A 21,775-nucleotide genomic window follows, 5' to 3' on the forward strand; every position below is an offset into this window, starting at 1 on the left:
CAGGTTGATGGGTGACCGTATAGAGGTTTATAAAATCATGAGGGGCATAGATAGGGTAAATAGAGAAGATCTTTTCTCCAGAGTGGGGGAGTCCAGAACTGGAGGGCAGAGGTTGAAGGTGACAGGGGAAAGATTTAAAAGGGACCTAAGGGACAACGTTTTCATTCAGAGGGTGTTAAATGTATGAAATGAGCTGCCAGAAGAAGTGGTGAAGGCTGGTACGATTACAACATTTAAAATGTATGGGTATGTAAATAGGAAGAGTTTAGAGGAATATGGGCATCAATCCAGCCCTTAACATTTCAGGCTCTTCCAAAGACATTTACAGACAGTTTTGTTTGACAAACAGTCACATATGCAATGTCAGGAACGTGGCAGCCAATTTCTATGCAGCATACCAGTACTTCAAGACTGTCAGGGGGCAGAGGGGAGTGTTGTGGCCATCACTAAGGAGGAGGTACTGGGGAAGCTGAAAGGTCTGAATGTGGATAACTCACCCAGACTGGATGAACTACACCAGTGTGTTCTGAAGGAGATTGTTGAGGAGATTATGGAGGCATTGGTGATGATCTTTCAGGAATCAATGGAGTCGGGGTGTGGAGGTGGGGTGGGGAGGGATTTGATGGGTGCAAGGGACAGGAAAATGGCTCACACTACACCCCTGTTTAAGAAAGGAGGGAGGTAGAAGATGGGACATTGCAGGCCAGTTCACCTGGACTCAGTTGTTGGTAAGGTTTTAGACTTCAATTTAAGGATGAAATTGCAGAGGACCTGGAAGTGCAATGGTAAAATAGGGCTGAGTCAACACGGTTTCATCAAGGGGAATTCATGCCTGGCAAAACTGTTAGAATTCTTTGAGGAGGCAATGAACCAGTCAGCCAAAGGGAAGTCAAAGGAAGTAATCTATTTGGATTTTCCAGAAGGCATTTGACATAAGATAAGCGCCCATTGTGTTAGGGGCAATGCACTGGCATGGACTGAGGACTGGCAGTTTGGCATAAAGCAGACATGAGGAAAAATGGCAGCTGGTGACCGGTAGAGTTCTGCAGGCGTCAATGTTAGGACCATAACTATTCATGTTATACATTAACAATCTGGATGAAGGAAGTGAAGACATTGTTGCTAAGTTTGCAGATGACATGAGATAGGTGGAGGGACAGGTAGTGTTGAGGAAGTGGGAAGGCTGTATAAAGTCCTGGATAGGCTCGGAGAGTGGGCAAAGAAGAGGCAGATAGAATACAATGTGTTATAGTGTGAGGTTATGCACTTTGGGAGGAAGAAGAGATGCAAAGACTATTTTCTAAATGAAAAAAACCTTTAGAAATCTAAAGAACAAACCTCATTCAGGTTTCTCTGAAGGTTAATAGGCAGGTCCAGTTTGTGCTTGGGAAGGCAATTTTTTTTTATATTTCAAAAATATACTTTATTCATAAAATAATTTAATGGTCTGTACAATTGATCATGCCATACATATGTAAACATGTACATACAGAGATCAAAACTTATCATTTTTATATAGGTCTGTACATTTTTTGATCATATGCCCATATAATTAGCTGAGGCGTCAGCAGAGCCCAAATGACTGCATGGGCAAACTCCAGATCATCGACTCTGAGCCAGAGTTCTTCCAGCATGCAACATTTACTCCAGACATGATCACTGGGAACCACAGTGGGGTCCACCAGTCCTATATCATGGTGAAACAACACATCAACCGACCCTCCATCCTTATTTTATTTAACTAGTATTGAATTGCTCCTTTACAATTCTAACTTGTTTTTATACATCTGCTTATGCAAAGAGTGGATGGGGATAAGATGTTTCCAAAAACAGGAGAGACTCGGTAACCAAGGCACAGCCTCAGAATGAAGGGCCGACCCTTTGGAGCTGAGATGAGGAGGAATTTCTTCAGCCAGAGGGTGGGGAATCTGTGGAACTCATTGTTACAGAGGGCAGTGGAGGCCAAGTCACTGAGTGTATTTAAGACAGAGACAGACAGGTTCATGATTGTTAAGGGGATGGAAAGTTCCTGTGGAGTCGGCAGGAGAATGGGGGTGAGAAGCATATCTGCCAAGATCAAATGGCAGAGCAGATTCCATGGGCTGAATGGCTGATTTCTGCTCCTGTTTCTTAAAGTCTTCTGGAGAGTTTCCCCAAAACCCTGGAACACTGAACCCACTGGACTGTGAACCCTGCTGTAGCTGTTTGTCATCAGAACTTTGTGAAGAGATTAGCAAAGAGTGGAGAGAATGTGCACCTATATGGGAATTTCAGGATACTTTGCAGTTCCTGGAATACAATGAGTGTAGGAAGTGTGGTCAGTGACAGCAGTTGGAGCTCCGGGTTTCGGAGCTTTAGCAGCAGCTGGTGTCAGTGCGGAGAGTCCGTGAGGCTGAGAGCTCCATGGAGAGCACGTTTCTCGATGTGGTCACTCTGCAGCTTCAGAGTATACAGCAAGAGAGGGAATGGGGGAGCAGCAGACAGTCCAAAAGGATCAGGCAGCTAGTGCAGGAATCCCCTGAGTGCATCCCACTCTCCAACCAGGATTCAGTTTGGAATCCTGATGAGAATGATGGTTCATCTGGGGAGTGCAGCCAGAGCCAAATCCATGGCACCACGGGTGGCTCAGCTGTTCAGGGGGGCACAAGGAAGAGCGACAATGAGAGGAGATTCGAGAGTGAGGGCAATTGATAGGTGTTTGTACAGCTGCAGATGGGAATCCAGGATGGTGTGTTGTCTCCCTGGTGCCAGGGTCAAGGATGTCACTGAGCGTCTGTAGAACACTCTGAGGGGAGAGGGGGAACAGTCAGCAGTCGTGGTCCACATCATCCCCAGTGACAGAGGGAGAAAAGGGATGTGGTCCTGCAGTCAGAATTTAGAGAGCTTGTGAAGGAATTAGGAGCAGGAACTAAAAAGTAGGAATCTCCGGATTACTCCCAGTACCCCATGCAAGTGAGAATAGGAACATGACGAGAAAAGAGAGTCCAGGAGGGAGGGATTTAGATTCTTGTGACATTGGGACTGGCCCTGGGGGAGTTGGGACCTGGACAGACCAGACAGCGTTGCTCCTGAATAGAGCTGGGATTGAGTTTCTTTGGGGAGATTTGCTAGTGCTGTTGGAGAGGGTTTAAACTAACTTGGCAGGGCTGAGGGAGCCAGGGGGGAATATCAGAGAGGGCCATCAAGGTCCAAGAATCCTCAGTGCAATCAATACGGCACCACCCAGTGGGAAGGATGTGGAGGAATACACCTGCAAGTCCAAATATTATAGAGTCATTATAATGGAGTGGGGGGGCTTTAATTTCTGAATATTGACTGGGGTAGTAGCAATGTGAAGGACAGGAAGGGGCCAGAGTTGTGAGAGTGTGTTCAGGTGAACTTTCTCCAGATGTGTGCTTCCAGTCCAATGAGAAAGAAGGCTCTGCTAGATCTGGATCTTGGGAGTGAGGAGGCCCAAGTGGATCAAGTGTCAGTGAGAGGACATTTAGGGAAGAGTGATCATTGTATCACAAGGTTTAGGGTGATGGAGGAAATGAACAAAGGCCATTTCAGGGTCAAACAAACTCACTGGGAAAAATGGAAGCTTCCATGGCATATGGATGTATCAGATTTAAATAAAACAGTGGAGTCACAAGTACTGGACTTATGGGGTCAAAGGTTCATAGGAAATTGTACAGCTGCAGATGGGAATCCAGGATGGTGTGTTGTCTCCCTGGTGCCAGGGTCAAGGATGTCACTGAGCGTCTGTAGAACACTCTGAGGGGAGAGGGGGAACAGTCAGCAGTCGTGGTCCACATCATCCCCAGTGACAGAGGGAGAAAAGGGATGTGGTCCTGCAGTCAGAATTTAGAGAGCTTGTGAAGGAATTCGGAGCAGGAACTAAAAAGTAGGAATCTCCGGATTACTCCCAGTACCCCATGCAAGTGAGAATAGGAACATGACGAGAAAAGAGAGTCCAGGAGGGAGGGATTTAGATTCTTGTGACATTGGGACTGGCCCTGGGGGAGATGGGACCTGGACAGACCAGACAGCGTTGCTCCTGAATAGAGCTGGGATTGAGTTCCTTTGGGGAGATTTGCTAGTGCTGTTGGTGAGGGTTTAAACTAACTTGGCAGGGCTGAGGGAGCCCGGGGGAATATCAGAGAGGGCCATCAAGGTCCAAGAATCCTCAGTGCAATCAATACGGCACCACCCAGTGGGAAGGATGTGGAGGAATACACCTGCAAGTCCAAATATTATAGAGTCATTATAATGGAGTGGGGGGGCTTTAATTTCTGAATATTGACTGGGGTAGTAGCAATGTGAAGGACAGGAAGGGGCCAGAGTTGTGAGAGTGTGTTCAGGTGAACTTTCTCCAGATGTGTGCTTCCAGTCCAATGAGAAAGAAGGCTCTGCTAGATCTGGATCTTGGGAGTGAGGAGGCCCAAGTGGATCAAGTGTCAGTGAGAGGACATTTAGGGAATAGTGATCATTGTATCACAAGGTTTAGGGTGATGGAGGAAATGAACAAAGGCCATTTCAGGGTCAAACAAACTCACTGGGAAAAATGGAAGCTTCCATGGCATATGGATGTATCAGATTTAAATAAAACAGTGGAGTCACAAGTACTGGACTTATGGGGTCAAAGGTTCATAGGAAAGTCTGAGGTGAGCAGTAGAGGATGCAGACCAGGGATAGTCAAGGTATATTTGAGACAGGGCAAACAATTCCTGAACTCTTTTGAGGACAAAAGTGGGAGAATAATTGTAAATAAGAAAAGGGCAAAAGATAACTAGAGAGTGAATAGGGCCCCATGAAGATGAACTAGATACCTCTGGGTGGATCCACAGAAAATGGTCAAGATCCTAAATGAATATTCTGGGTCAGTATTTATCATGGAGAAAGACATGGACGTTTGGGAACTCGGGAAGTAAATAGTAATGTCTTGACAAGAGACCACATTACAGAAGAGGATTGCTTCAAATGCATAAAGGTAGATACATCTCCGTGACCTGATCAGATATATCCCAGAATATTGTGGGAAGCTAGGGAAGAGATTGCTGGACTCCTTGCTGAAATATGTTTATCATCGACAGTCACAGGTAAGGTGCTGGAGAACTGGAGAGGTTGGCTAATGTTAGCCATTATTTAAGAAAGGCTGGAAGGAAAAGCCAGGGAACTATAGACCAGTGAGCCTGTTGTCAGTGGTGGGTAAATTGTTGGAGTGGATTCTAAGGGACAGGATTTACATGCATTTGGATAGTCAATGTGGTTTTGTGCATGGGAATTGTGTCTTACTAACTTGATTGATGATTTTGAGATTCCCGTGTTGGACTGGGGTGTACAAAGTTAAAAATCACACAACACCAGGTTATAGTCCAACAGGTTTAATTGGAAGCACACTAGCTTTCGGAGTGACACTCCTTCATCAGGTGGTTGTGGAGGGCTCGATCGTAACACAGAAGTTATAGCAAAAATTTGCAGAGACTCTGCAATTCCAGGTGCTTATTGAATTCAAACTCCACTATCTGTCATGCCAGGACCTGAACCCTTTCTCCCCAAAATATTACTTGGATTTTTGGATGAAAAACTACAAGGGCATTATAACCACTCAGCGGGTACAGCAGGAGACAGATGGGAGTAGATTAGTTTGGCAGAACATTCAGCATAGATTGGTTACACTGACGGGCCTGATTCCATGCTATATGACTCTATATTTGACGCTATGGAATAAATAGCTGGTTTGGATTAACTGCAGCACCTGATGGGATATGTAATCCTACTGGAGTCTCCGGACGTTGTTTTGCTCAGTGATTCCTTCCTACACACGGAGCTGGTGACCGGCTTGTCCCCAGTGTTACTGATTAAATGAGTTTCCATTTCTGTGGTTAATTGAATCTCTTCCTGCAGTTCCCACATTGCCCTGCTTTCTCTGCGGTATCGGTGTCCTTTTTCCAACTCAGGGTGAACGATCCTTTCAAATTGTGGCCACACAAATACAAATCCTGTTTTCCATGTTGTGAATGTGTTTTCATTCTTTCTCATTCACCCACAGGGTGTAATTATCACTGGTCAGGATAACATTTATTCTTCACCCCTTGTTCGTTGCTGACTGTCTACGCCACACACCCGGGTGCGATCCCAGCCTCGGGTCTCTATCTGTGGGCAGTCTGCACATTCGCTATGTGTTTGCGTTTTTATTTCTCCCTCATCACCAATGATGTGCAGTTACAGGGCTCAACAATGGGAAATGCAGGTTTCTGGGATAGGGAATACCGTAGGTCCTGGTGGGATGCGTTTTGGATTGGACCATCTGGAATGGAAGGGCTGACTACCCTGCTTCCCCAAACGATGTAGATTCTTGAATTAAGCTCATGTTTTTCTGGCCCTGGAGTCTCTCGTAGGCAGGACTGGGTGAAGATTCTGCATAAGGGACATCAATGAATGGGATTGCAGGAAATTAATGTTATTATCTATGTTCCTGAGGCCGGCTTGCATTCGGAATGTTATTCATCGAACTTAAACATCACCGTTTCCGTGTCCCAGCCCCCAAGGATAACCAGTTCTAAATATTACCCCAACACCACCTTCTCCAGGTATCAGGTTTGACTGTGTGGAAGAAACTGATTCTGAGCTGATGCAAACAAAATCAGCTTCCATCGCCAGTGTCGGAAACACAGATCCAAACAACAAAAGCATATGTTAAACCCACCACTGCAAAGCTAACGGCTCAACACGCTTCAATTGTGCCACTTAGCTGTCTCAGCAAGATGCACTATAAATAGCTATGATAGTACAAACGGGGGCAACTATTCCCTTGATCAGGAGCACACTCAACCGAGGAATTTCTTGCTTCTATATCATCATAGAAGGACCGCACTGTCACCTATTGCATCACTGGAGCCAGAGAGTAATATCGCGCACTCATCCCATCCCCATTTCCGGTTGGATCTGGGAGGCTGTGCCGCACTTTCTCTGAATCGAGGCTGTGAACTGAGATTATGTGTGGTTTTCTGCAACATTGGTTATGGCCTTTAGGAAGCTGGTGAAGTCGCCGATGTAAAGCTAAAATGCTACTGAAACATACATTTCAACAATATCCTGTACTGTCCCCCGAGTCTTTGATATTTTGGCGAAATCTATCAATCTCAGTTTTCAACATTCTCATTCAAGGATCTTCACAGCCTCTGAAGACATCGGATTTAAAGATTCAACTCATTCGCAGTTCCCACATGACTGCCACTCTTCGCTGAGTACTGATATTTTACATTTGCTGTTTTTCCGATCATTTCCTCTGCTAGTACACTTATTGCTGCTTGCAAGTATCCTGTTCTGTTGTTGCTGTGATCGTGGTCATCTGTATTTTGCATTGTGACCACAGCAACCTCGGTTCGAAACCATACACGACACTAAGTGTTCTCTCCGTTGTCCTTTTTGTGACACATGGTAAGAAACAGTTGTTTTACCTTCAAATTCCACTCTTTCACATCTCTGCGTTTCATATATCAGGATTCAAACACACCCGTTGTCGGAGATTTCTCTCCTTCCCACGATCATTAATCGTCCTTTAGGTCCCTCCTCCCATTTCTCTGAGGCAATGCACAATCCATCACTCTTCTTCACATTGATACTGTACTGTCTGTCCTGCGGTCACTGTTGCTGGGTGAACGTGCCGCAATCCCACCATTGGGATCTCCAAACAAGTCGATCCATTTGATCCAGTAACAGTGTGGACTCTCCCTCTTTATGGGCATTTAAGAGGGCATTGGATAGGTATATGGAGGATAGTGGGTTAGTGTAGTTTAGGTGGGCTTGGATCGGCGCAACATCGAGGGCCCAAGGGCCTGTACTGCGCTGTATTCTTCTATGTTCTATGTTCTATGAAGAAAGTCACAGATCACACAACAGCAAGTTATAGTTCAGCACTAGCTTTTGGAGCGCCGCTGACAGCCACCTGATGAAGGAGGGGCGCTCCGAAAGCCAGTGCTTCCAAATAAACCCCCTGTTGGACTATAACCTGTGTGATTTTTAACTTTGCCTACCCCAGTCAAACACCGGCACCTCGAAGTCTTTGGAGAAGGCTGAGAGGAGAATTGTTCCAGAATTCAAAATCAGGAGGGGCCTGGACAGAGTAAATAGGGAGAAAGTGATCGCACTTCTGAAAGGATTGAGACCGAGAGACCACAAATTGAAAGTAATTGGGAAATAACAAAAGTGAGATGAGGAAAAACGTTTTAGACCAGCGAGTGGTTAAGGTGTGGAATGCACTGCCTGAGAGTGTGGTGGAGGCAGCTTCAATTGAAACATTCCGAAGGGAATGAGACTGTTATTTGAAAAGGAACAATGTGCAGGGTGACAGGGAGAAGGCAGGAGAATGACACTCAGTGAATTGCTCATTCAGAGAGCCAGTCCAGACAGGATGGGCAGAATGGCCTCCTTGTGCGTTGTAACAACTCTGTGATTGTGTGATTGAGCAGAGTTAAGGCTGGGGGAGGTGGGAGCTCGGTGTCTCACTGTGCTGCCGCTGCTGCTGCTGCTGAGGTCAGTGAGATCAGAGACTGGGACAGGGAGCCAGAGCTCACATCAAACTCTGCCCATGTCCGTCACACTGAGACTGGCAGGAGGCTACTCACTGATTTCACTCCATGCTGCAGGAATGGGACCACAGGCTGCAAATGGACAGAGCTCCTCCACACGGTGAGTAAAACTGACTGACTTATATCTAGCTTTTTAAAGGGGGCAATAGAACTGAAGAAATACAGCTGGACATCCTGTTAGACACAGTGTCCACAATCAACCATTTCATTCACTGCAGCTCCCCACTAACACCTTCAACAATTCAGTATTTGTGTTTTAGAAATTGTCTTTAGAAATTGAAAGGGTTAATAACGGAGGATTGAGGTTTACTTACTCAGTTTGAGCTTGGTTCCTTTACCGAACGTAAACGTTTAGGGTAGCTGTTACATTGCTGACAGTAATAGTCAGCGACATCCTCATTCTGAACGTTGCTGATTTTCAGGGTGGAACTGGTCCCTGATCCACTGCCGGTGAATCGCTCGGAGACTCCTGTGAATCGAGTTGCTGCATTGAAGATCAGGAGAGAAGGTTCCTGACCTTCTCGCTGCTGGTACCAAACAAGGACATTGCTAATGCTTTGACTGGCCACACAGATGATGGTTGCGGTCTGGCCCAGTCCCACTGACAGCACCGGGGGAGACTGGATGATGATGATGTCCCCACTGATACCTGAGGGGTCAGAGAGAAACACAGTGAAGTCAGAACTGTCACAGAAAGAGCCTGTCAAATGAGAGATTGTTGGAGACACTGAGCACTCCTCTGGTTTCAACATTTTCCCTTCAATCACAAGTCAGTGGAATTGGAGTGAAATGGAGAGCAGCTAAAGATTCAAGGTGGAAGGAGAGAGATTTGTACCTGTGATGCAGAATGCCAGGGGCAAGATCAGCTGGATGTGTGAAATCATGGTGTGTGCTCCTGTCCCTGTGCCTGGTTCCTGATAAACTCTCCCTTCACTGGGCTCTGCTTTATAAAGCTGCAGCCTGTGAGAGTCTGACTGGATGTTCCTCAGTATGTAAATGGCATCAGGCAGAGAGAGCCACATCAACCCTTCACACTTCCTCATTTCCCTCTCTCTCTCTCTCTCTCTCTCTGTCTTAGAGAGTCATTGATGTGAACAGCAGTGAATGAGGCCATTTGGCCCATTGTGTCTGTGCTAATCAACAAAGTTCTGATGACACTAATACCATCTCATGGCCCATTACCCTGGAGGCTACAGCAACGCAAGGGAATATCTAAACACTGCTCCATTGTCACGAGAGTTTGTGAGTCAACCAGCCTTTCAGGCAGAGAGTTCCAGACTCTCACCACCCTCTGGGTGAAAACATTTCTCCTCAACTCACCCCTCACTCTCTAACTCGACTGGGCCTGGACTCACTCAAGTTTAGAAGGATGAGAGGGGATCTGATTGCAACATATAAAATTCTCACACGGCTGTGCAGGGAGGAGGTTTCCCCTGGTTGGGGAGTCTGGAACCAGGGGAAACAATCTCATGGGGATATGGAGTAGACAATTTGGGACTGAGATGAAGAAACATTTCCTCCCTGAGAGGGTGGTCAATCTGTTGAATTCTGTACCACAGAAGGCTGTGGAGGACAGGGAACTGAATATATTCAAAAAAGGAGAGAGATAATTGTTTTGCATTTTAACAGCATGAAGGGAATGGAGAGAAAGGAGGAATATGACTTTGAGAGAGAGAGAGGATCAGCCATGATCAGACTGAATGACAGAGCAGACTCAAAGGGCCAAATGGCCTATTATTGCTCTGGTTACTGTGTGCTCATGCCTTCGATCTCTGTCTCTCATTATTGAGTGCTTTACTCATGTAAAAAGTGCCTTCCTACTCACCCTATCACTGCCCCGAATAATCTTATAGCCCTCTGTCAGGTCCCCTCTCAGCCTTCACTGCTCTAAGGAAAACAACACCAACCTTTCCAACCTTTCCATCGCAGGCAGCACCCTGGTAAATCTTACCTGTACCATCTCGAGTACACTCACATCCTTCCAGAATGTGGTGACCAGGAACTGTCCATCTCTCCAGGAGAAAGTGAGGACTGCAGATGCTGGAGATCAGAGCTGAAAAATGTGTTGCTGGAAAAGCGCTGCAGGTCAGGCAGCATCCAAGGAGCAGGAGAATCGACGTTTCGGGCATAAGCCCGTCTCTCACTTTGTCTCACATCTGCCATTTCTTTCTCTCTCTCTTTCGCCCATTGTTAATCTCTCTCATATTCTTTCTCTCTCTCTCTCACTCACACACTGCCTCACAGCCATTCTCTCCAACTCACTCACACTTCATCACTCCATCTCATAATTTCTACTTCTCCATCTCTCACTGTCTCAGTCTCTCGCTCCCTCTCTCGCTTCAATTGAAAGCCTCCAATTGTTAGCTGCGCCTCTGTATTCCTCCCTCTTTCTCTCTCCTTCCCTCTCTGCCTCCCAATTAACAGTCTCTCTCCCTCCCTCTCTGTCATTCTGTCTTTAGCCAGACTCCTCTCTCTCACACACACACTCAACCCTACCCTCTCTCTCTTGATTCCCTTCATGTTTGGTCTCACACCCACCCTGTCTCTTTCTCTCTCTCCTTGTCTCTTTCTCTCTCTCCACCCCTCTTAGTCACACTGTCTGATGTCTTGTTTCTCTGTCTCTATCCCTCAACTTCACCATTTCTACCTCCATCTGGGTCCCCTCACATATCTCACACTGTCTCAGATGCTCCTCCCTCTGTCCTTCTGTTGCTCAATCTCTCTCACTCACTCACTCTCTCACTCTCTCACTCACTCACTCACTCATTCATACTCTCTCACACTCACACACTCTATCTCTCTCTCTCTGTCTCGCTTCTCTCTCTTTCTCACAGTGTCCCGGATGATGACAGTTGAATGCAGGATAAATCTCCCTCTGCTCTGTCCCACTGATGGATGTTCACCCTTGACCCAGAAGCATGTCTTTTCCTGGAGTAAGGCCCCATTTCCCACACTGACCAAACATTTAGCTTGTCTCAGGCAGATGGACAGATTCTTGTCAAATGAAGGACAGTTCTGTGTTGTTGCCCTATTCTCCCTGGAGGCTGGTTTGGACACAAACCTCATTCCATGAAGGTCCAGCAGAGAGAGGAGATCCTTAGGCCATCAGTGTGAGCTGGAGGGACAGGACAAACTCTGACCCATCCTGTCCATCCACATCATGTTCCAATCCCTTCCTCTCTCCTTCCCCTCCCATGATCAGGCTCTGGGTCAGGGTGTTTCACTGGAATGAGGGCTGGACCATTAGACAATTACAACAGAAAATAACTGAACCCCACATCCACCATGGTGTCCGTGACTCACTGGACTCTCCAACAGTGCCCAGTAAACGTGGAATTCAGTTCACGGAGCTGACTGGTGGAGAGACATGGGCCTTCTTCCCACTGAACCTCCCAATAGAGACTCGTAAACATTGGCATCCTTCCTGCTGTACTCTTCATAGGAGACCAGTAAACATGGACCTCCTTCTGAATGGATTCTCCAAGAGAGACCAGTAAACATGGACCTCCTTCTGACTGGATCCTCCAAGAGAGACCAGTAAACATTGGCCTCCTTCCGATGGAGACAAATAGATGACTGAGTTTTTGAAGAAGTGATCAGAAAGATAGATAAAGGTAGAGCAGTATATTCCGTCTACACGGACTTTTGCAAGGCCTTAGACAAGGTTCCCCTATGTAGACTGCTGAGTAAGACTGTATCACATAAGATCCAGGGAGAGCTAGCCAATTGGATATAAAATTGGTCTGATGATAGGAGGCAGAGGCTGGTGAGACAGGGTTGTTCTTCAGACTGGAGGCCAGTGACCAGCCATCTGCCACAAGAATCGATTCTGGATCCACTGTTGTTCATCATTTAATTGGTAAGAAATACACAATTAATGGTGGAGCTATGGGGAGTGTTGTTGAACAGAGAGACAGATACACAGATACATAGATCCTTGGAAGTGGTGTCACAGATAGACAGGATGGTGAAGAAGGTATTCGGCATGCTCACCTTCACTGGTCAAAGCAGGGAGTACAGGAGTTGGGACATCACGTACAAGGCATTGGTCAGGTCAGATTAGGATACTGTGTACGCTTCTGCTCACCCTGCAATAGGAAGGAAGTTTTTACACTGGTTTGGATAAAAATATAGATTAACAGGGATGTTGCCAAGATTGGAGGGTTTGAATTATAAGGCGAGGATGGATAGGCCGAGATGCTTTGCCAGGGAATGCAGGAGATTGAGGGGTGACCTCATAGAGTTTTACAGAATCATGAATGTCATGGATAACGTGAATTGCCAAAGTCTTTTCCCAATTGTAGTAGAGCCCAGTACTAGAAGGAATAGGTTGAAGTTGAGTGGGGAAAGAATTAGAAGGGACCTGAGAGGCAACCTTTTCACACAGAGGTTGATGCGTATGTGTAATGAGCTGCCAGAGGAAGTGGTAGCGGCGAGTACAATTACTACATTTCAAGGACATTTTTACAGGAACATGGATAGGAAGGATTTAGAGGGGATTGGGCCAAACACAGGCAAATGGGATTAGTTCAATTTTGGAAACTTGATCAGCATGGATGAGTTGAGCTGAAGGGCCTGATGCCACATTGTAAACCTTTATGACTCTATGATGATGAATGCATGAGCCACCTTCTCATAGGACCAATAAAGATGGACCTCCTTCCCACTGAGTGCTCCAGAAGAGACCAGTAAACATGGGCCTCCTTCCCACTGGACTGTTCAGTACCTGAGCTGCAAACCCCACAGCCTCTCCATCATGTAGGCCTTTGATTTCAATCTCAACAGCATTGTCTGTCTCTGCACTTCCTCAGCCCCTTAACACAGAAACCCAAATTCCTGCTCGTCCCACCTCCTAACTCGATGATTCCAATGTCCTCTCTCAGCTTCCTGAATCCACACTCCATAAACCTCAACATGTCTGATTATGGAGTGGTCCCTTCCCTGTCCTGTGCATATGTCATTCCAAAATAACCCCCGACCTCACTGCCAGCCAATTGCCTCCATGGCCTCCCTCCTCCCTCACTCTGTGTCCTGCTGCAGACTCACATTCCCTCCCTCCCCCTTCCATCTTCTATCTCTGGTCTCCTGCCCATTGCTGCTTCCTTCATCCCACCATTAACAGCAGAGCCTTCAGACCCCGAGAGCATGCTCTCTGACCCCCTGCCCCTCTCAATGGTTGTGCTATTGAATATGCTGTTCACTTCCATTGCTTTAGGATCGCTGTTCACTTGCCATTGTTTTGCTGATTTATTCTAGTAAATCTAGTCTGGCCCATTCCCTGAGTTGGTTCAAGAGTGTTTTCCTTGAGAAAACACTTTTCTGTAAACTGGGTTGTCTGCTTCTCCCAGTCTTTGTGTAAAGGTGAGACTAAGTGTGTGTAAGCTCTTATACAGCACAGACAGAGGTCACTGGGCCGAATGTGACTGTTAGTCAAATTAGTCCAATGAGTCCCATTTACCCAGCCCTTCCTGTATAACCCTGCAATTGTTTCCTTTTCAGCTCTTTCTCCAAATGCCCTTTTGAAAATTGCTGTTGAATCCACTTCCACTCACCTTGCAGTCATCATGAACTCGCTGGATAAAAATGTTCCATCTTCTCTCTTGTCCTTCAGACCTTTTCTGAAATGTGTGCCCTCTGGTTACTGACCCTCCTGCCTGGAGAAACAATTAGTCCTGTATTTACTGCATCCAAACTCTCTAATTGTGAACCCCTCACTGAGTTAGACCTATTTCCAGCACAGGGGGAGAACATTCAGCCTGTCAGGTAAATGCTGTCATTTCATGGAGCAATCCAGTCAGTCCCACCCTCTCCCCTGCCCGACCCCCAGAGCCTTGCAGGTTTATTTCCATCAAGAGCCCATCCAATCTGCCATTGCAATAACTGAGTGTCTTCACCTGCCTCACCTGAATGGGCGCTAATTTCCAAGTCATTACCAATTGCTGCAAAAAAAAAATCCAAGGTGTTCTCAATGTGAAGATTTTGTCTCCATACGGACTGTGCGGTGGTCACCCTTACTGATACTGTCATGGACAGATACACCAGCAGCAGGCAGATTGGTGAGGGTGATAGTAAGTATGTCTTTCCCTCTTGTTGGTTCCCTCACCACCTGCCCCAGGACCAGTCTAGCAGCTGAATCAGGTGGAACTTGACCAGCTTGCTCAGTAGTAATGCTTTTGAGAGGCTGTTGATGGTGGACTTTGAAGTCCCTTACTCAGGGTATATCCTGCATGCTTCCCACCCTCAGTGCTCCCTCCAAGTATTGTTCAACACGGAGGAGGACTGACTGCTTAGTTGAGGTTGGAGGGGAAGACGGTGCTATGTGGTAATCAGCAGGAGGTTTCCTTCCCCATGTTTGACCTGCTGTCACGAGGCTTCATGGGTTCCATAGTTAATGGTGAGGATTCCCAGGGCAACTGCCTTCCGACTGTACACAACACTGTGTTGCCTCCCCTGCTTGGTCTATCCTGTCAGTTAAAAACTGAATGAGGGAACAAATCTGTGCAGGTTTCACAGCTTGGAGACAGAGCTGCTGCTGGATTCTGTTTCTGATCTCCAAGTGCAGGCGTGTGTGTCTGTGAGAGAGTGACTGACACTTTTTCCATCACTATGCTGTTTCTGCAAAAAATAAATCCCAGAACCAGCCTCCTGTGCTGTCAGATTCCAGGGAGTGCAGATGGTTCACAGTTTTCTCCCGTCTCACTAACAAACTTCCAGCTGCTCTGAGCTCCTTCTTTCACTTCCTCTCTTGGTGAAGTTTCAACCTTGCGATCTGACAGTCTTTGCAGTTATTGTTTACACTGGGGCTTTCTGCTGTGGTCAGAATCTCTAATAATAAGTATCCAATCAGTGACAATCACAGCAGCTAAGAGGAGTCAGTTCTGAGGAGCCAGACTCACTGTGAAACACATTGGGAAGATCAAAGCCATCCTCTTCATCTCCCAGTACAAACACTATCCTTCTCCCTGAGCACTGTCTGCTGCTCAAACAGACTCTTTACAACCTTAGACTCATCTTTGAGGCTGATCTGAGCTCCACATCTCCATAATAGCCATTAAACATTTCAGCCATGTCTGTGGGACTCCAAACATGACCACTCCAATGTTGTGGCTGACACTCATCACAACCACAGCCCTCCCTAACTTTCAGCTCATCCCAATTTCTGTTGCCCATATCCAAGCTTGCACCAAGTCCCATTCCCCCAACCCACTGCACCCCGTGCCTACATTGGCTTCTGGTCCAGCAACACCGCGAGTTTCAAATTCTTATCTTTGTTCTCAAATCCCTCCCTGGCCTCCACCCTTCCTATCTCTTTCATCGCCTCCAAGTCACCTCACTCAGTGTGATCAACCATCTTGGATAATTGGCTCTCGATTCCTTCACCCAAGCCATTGAGAAATATCATGAAATGCTGAGGTCCCTGCACAAATCCTTGTGGACACCACTATGCATATCTTGCTCATTGGAGAACACACACAGAGAGCACACACCTCTCTGTCTGCTACATCCAAACTAATACCTGACCAAAGACAAATATTTTTCTTGAATTGGCTTGATGGTAGGAAGCAGAGGGTAATAATGAAAGGATGCTTTTCAGACTGGAGACCTGTGACTTGTTGTTATCGATATCAATAACTTGGATGAGAATCTGCAAGACATGATTAGTAACTTTACAGATGACATTACAATGGGCGGTATTGTGGAAGTTATCAGCTATTGCAACAGGACCTTGATCAGCTGGGGAAGTGGGAAGAGAAATGACAAATTAAATTTAATGTAGATAAGTGTGAGGTCTTGCATTTTAGAAAGTTAAAGCAAGATAGGAGTTTCATGGTGAATGGTAGGGCCTTAAGGACTGTAATGGAACAGAGGGACCTTGGAGTTCACTGAAAGTTGAGACACAGTGAGACAGGGCAGTGAGGAAAGCTTTTGGCATACTGGCCTTCATCAGTCAGGGCACTGGGTACAGAAGTTGGGAAGTTATGTTACAGTTGTACAGAATATTGGTGAGGCCGCACTTAGAGCATTGTGCTCAGTTTTGGTCACCTTGTTATAGGAAGGAGATTATTAAACTGGAAAGAGTACAGGAGAAATTTACAAGGATGTTGTCTATACTCAATGATCTGAGTTATAGGGAGACGTTTGTCAAGCTGGGAATATTTTCTTCGAGTGTAGGAGATTGAGGGGGGGATCTTACAGAAACGTATAAAATCATGAGAGACATGGATAGGGTGAATGCACTCAGTCTTTTTGTCAGGGTTGGGGAATCGAGCACAAGAGGGTATCAGTTTTAGGTTAGAGGGGAAAGAATAAAAGGGAACATGAGGGGCAATTTGTTTACACAGAGGATGGTACCCATATGGAATGAGCTGCCAGTGGAAGTAATTGAGGTGGGTACATTAACAACATTTAAAAGGCCACTGGACAAATACATAGACAGGAAAACTTTTGAAGGATATGGGCCAAGTGCAGGGAAATAGGGTTAATGTGGATGGACATTTTGGTCAGCACGGTCCAGTTTGGGCCAAAGGTCCTGTCTCTGTGCTGTAGGACTCGATGAATCTATGACTCTATAATTCCATATGTTTCCATGTTTATGAACAGTTTCTCAAACATAGAAACAAAGGAACTAGGAGCAGGAGGAGGTCATTCAGCCCTTCGAGTTGGCTCTGCCATTCAATATGACCATGGCTGATCATCCAACTTCGTCTCTGTTCCCACTTTCTCCCCAGAACCTTTAATCCCTTTAGTCCTAAGAACTATACCTATCCTCTTCTTGGTCTCAACTGCTTTCTGTGACAGAACATTCCACTAGCTTCCCACTCTCTGGCAAAAGAAATGTCTCCTCCTCTCAGTCTGAAATGGCCTTTCCCTTTTCTTTAAACTGTAATTCCTGGTTCTGGATTCCCCAGTCATTAGGAACATCCTTCCTGTGTTTTTCTGATCTTGTCCTGTTAGGATTTTACAGCTTTCAATGTGATTCCTCTCAATCTTCTGACCTCCAGTGAATATAGTCCTAACCAATCCAGTTTCTCATCAGATCTCAGTGCTGTCATCCAGGAATCAGTCTGGTAAACCTTCATTGCCCTCCCTCCACAGCCAAAACATCATTTCTCAGATAATGAGTCCAAAACTGCACGCAATAAAATCATAAAATCACACAGTACAGAAGAGGCCCTTCAATCCATAATCTGTGTACCAGCCAAACTACACTAAACCTATACCAGTCCCACGTTCCAATATGAGGCCCATAGCTTGAATGCAATGACATTTCAACTGGTCAACCAAGTACTTTTTAAAGTTTGTGAGATTTCCCACCTCAACTACCCTCCCAGGCTGTGTATTCCAGACCACCCCATCCTCCCTCTGGGTTTAAAACATTTTCATCAAATCATTTTGAAACCTCCTTTCTTTCACATTGAATGTGAGCCAACTTGTTATTGACCCTCCCACGAAGGAGAACAGCAGCTTTCTATCTACCCTGTCCATTCCCCTCATAATCTTATACACCTCTATCAGGTCCCCCCTCCACCTTCACTGCTCTGAAGAAAACAACCTGAGCTGATCCAATTTCTCTTCATCACCGAAAGGTTCCATCCCACGCAACATCCTGGTGATTCCCCTCTGCACCCCGTCCAGTGCAATCACATCCTTCCTACAGTGTGGTGACCTGAACTGCACACAGTACTCCAGCTGTGGTCTAACCAATGTTCTGCTTAACTGCAGCATATCCCCCTGCTTTTATAACCAATACCTGAAATGACAAAGGCAAGTGTCCCACATGCCTCCATAACTGCTCTGTTAATCTGTCTTCCCACATTCAGGGATCAGTGGACAAGCACCCCAAGATCACTCTGTCCCTTCGAGTTTCCTCACTTCAAAGAACAAAGAACAAAGAAAACTACAGCACAGACTCAGACCCTTCGGCCCTCCAAGCCTGCGCCGATCCAGATCCTCTACCTAAACTGGCCATCAATTTTCCAAGGATCTGTATCCCTTTACTCCTTGCCCATTCATGTATCTGTCTGGATACATCTTTAGTGGTGCGATCGTGCCTGCCTCTACCACCTCCACTGGCAACATGTTCCAGGCACCAACTACCCTCTGCATAAAGAACTTTTCACGCATTTCTCCCTTAAACTTTTTAAAGAACTTTTCACGCATTTCTCCCTTAAACTTTTCCCCTCTCACCTTGAACTCATGACCCCTAATAATTGAGTCCCCTCTCTGGGAAAAAGCTTCTTGCTATCCACTGTCTGTCTCTCTCTCTCTCTCATGATTTTGTAGATCTCAAGCAGATCCCCCCTCAATCTTTGACTTTCTCATGAAAATAATCCTAATCTACTCAATCTCTCTTCATAGCTCGTGCCCTCCATACAAGGAAATCCTGGTCAATCTCCTCTACACCCTCTCCAAAGCATCTATATTCTTCTGGTAACATGGCGACCAGAACTGTACACAGTATTCCAAATGTGGCCAAACCAAAGTCCGATACAATTCTAACATGACCTGCCAACTCTTGTACTCAGTACCCTACCCGATGAAGGAAAGCATGCCATACACCTTCTTGACCACTCTATCGACTTGTGTTGCCACATTCAGGTTACAATGAACCTGAACACCCAGATCTCTCTGTACATCAATTTTCCCCAGGGCTTTCCATTCACTGTATAGTTCACTCTAGAATTGGATCTTCCAAAATTCATCAACTCGCATTTGCACGGATTGAACTCCATCTGTCCCATTCTCTGCCCAACTCTCCAATCTATCTATTTTCTGCTGTATTCTCTGATGGTCCCCTTCACTATCTGAAACTCCACTAATCTTAGTGTCATCTGCAAACTTGCCAATCAGACCACCTATACCTTCCTCCAGATAATTTATGTACATCACAAACAACATGGATCCCTGTGGAACACCACTGGTCACAGTTCTCCATTTTGAGAAACTCCCTTCCACTACTACTCTCTGTCTCCTGTTGCCCAGCCTATTCTCTATCCATCTGGCTAGTACACTCTGGACCCCATGCGACGTTCATTTCTCCATCAGGCTATCATGGGGAACTTTGTGAAACAGCTTACTGAAGTCCATGTATATGACAATGACAGCCCTTCCCTCATCAATCAACTTTGTCATTTCTTCAAAGAATTCTATTAAGTTGGTAAGACATGAAATTCCTTGCACAAAATCATGCTGCCTATCACTGATAAGCCCATTTTCTTCCAAATGTAAATAGATCCAATCCCTCAGTATCTTCTCCAGCATCTTCCCTACCACTGATGTCAGGCTCCCCTGTTCATAATTACCTGGATTATCCTGGCTCCCTTTCTTAAACAAGGGGACAACATTAGCAATTCTCCAGTCGCCTGGGATCTCCCCCATGTTCAAGGCAGCTACAAAGATATCTGTTAAGGCCCCAGCTGTTTTCTCTCTCGCTTCCCTCAGTAATCTGGGATAGATCCCATCCAGACCTGTGGGCTTGTCCACCTTAATGCCTTTTCGAATACCCAACACTTCCTCCCTCCTTATGCCGACTTGACCTAGAGTAATCAAACATCTATCCCTAACCTCAACATCCATCTTTTCCCTCTCCTTGGTGAATACCGACACAAAGTAATCATTAAGAATCTCACCCATTTTCTCTGACTCCATGCCTAACTTTCCTCCTTTATCCTTGAGTGGGCCAACCCTTTCTCTAGTCACCTTCTTGCTCCTTATATATGAATAAAAGGTTTTGGGATTTTCCTTAACCCTGTTTGCTAATGAGCTTTCATGACCCCTTTTAGCCCTTTTAATTCCTCTTTTCAGATTGGTCCTATTTCCCAATATTCTGCCAAAGCCTCATCTGTTTTCAGCCACCTAGACCTTATGTATGCAACTTTTTTCCTCTTAGCTAGTATCACAATTTCACCTGTCATCCAGGATTCCCTAATCTTACCATTTTCATCCCTCATTTTCACAGGGACATGTCTGTCCTGCACTTTAATCAACCTCTCTTTAAAACCCTCCCACATTTCAAATGTGGATTTACCTTCAAACTTCTGCTCCCAATGTACATTCCCATCATCTGCTGAATTTTGCTATAGTTGGTCTTCCCCCAATTTAGCACTCTTCCTTTAGGACCACTCTCTTCTTTGTCCATGAGCATTCTAAAACTTATGGAATTGTGATCACTATTCCCAAAGCAATCCCCGACTGAGGTTTCAACCACCTGTCCGGGCTCATTGCCCAGCACCAAGTCCAATATGACCCCTTCCTGAGATGGACTATTTACATACTGCTCTATAAAACCTGCCTGGATGCTCTGTACAAGTTCTGCTCCAACTAAACCTCTAACTCTCAGTGAATCCCAGTCAATCACCACCACATTGTTGCTCCTACATCTTTTCATAATCTGTTTCCATATTTGCACCTCAATCCCACGCTCACTGTTGGGAGGCCTATTGTACAGCCCCAACATTGTTACCACATCCTTCCTATTTCTGCGCTCTGCCCATATTGCCTCACTGCTTGAGTCCTCCATAGTGCCCTCCTTCAGCACAGCTGTGATATCCTCTCTGACCTGTAATGTAACTCTTCCACCCCATTTTACCCCTGTCTCTATCCAACCTGAAGCATCTGTATCCTGGAATAATTAGTTGCTGAGCTTGCCCTTCCCTCAACCAACTCTTAGAAATAGCAATAACATCATACTCCCAGGTACTAATCCAAGCCCTGAATTCCTGACTTACCTATTACATTTCTCACATTAACACAAATGCACCTCAGGCTACCTGTCACTTTGCATTCTTCAACTGCCCCCTGCCTATTCTTCCCCTTAGTCACGGTGACTTCATTATCTAGTTCCTTACAGGCTTTAGTTACTGCCTCCTTAGTGTCCACAAACCTCCTCATTTTGCTCCCATCCCCCTGCCATATTTGTTTCAACCCTCTCCAAGAGCATGAGAAATAGCACCTCCTAGGACATTGGCTCCAGTCCTGCCCAGTGTAGACCGTCCGATTTGTAATAGTCCCACTTCCCCAGAACCAGTTCCAATGTCCCAAAAATCTGAAACTCTCCCCATTGCACCATCTCTCAAGCCATTCATTCATTCTGTCTATTCTTTCATTTCTACGCTGACTAGCACGTGGCACTGGTAGCAATCCTGAGATTACTACCTCTGAGGCCCTACTTTTTAACTTGACTCCGAACTCCCTAAATT

The 21,775-nt window shown here is 45.9% G+C and overlaps 1 pseudogene and 1 gene segment (V, D, J or C); one reads left to right on the top strand and one right to left on the bottom strand.

Annotated features, from left to right (window-relative positions):
• LOC122554660 overlaps positions 1–9,343 on the bottom strand; it is an 11,420-nt pseudogene extending 2,077 nt beyond the window's left edge.
• The window catches only part of LOC122554661, a 170,746-nt gene continuing 157,399 nt past the window's right edge, over positions 8,429–21,775 (top strand). Inside the window, 1 exon segment of the V gene segment in view lies at positions 8,429–8,676. Within this exon segment, the coding sequence occupies positions 8,625–8,676 (52 nt within the window).

This window comes from Chiloscyllium plagiosum, chromosome 11 (assembly GCF_004010195.1).
Source record: "Chiloscyllium plagiosum isolate BGI_BamShark_2017 chromosome 11, ASM401019v2, whole genome shotgun sequence".
Classification (NCBI taxonomy): Eukaryota; Metazoa; Chordata; class Chondrichthyes; order Orectolobiformes; family Hemiscylliidae; genus Chiloscyllium; species Chiloscyllium plagiosum.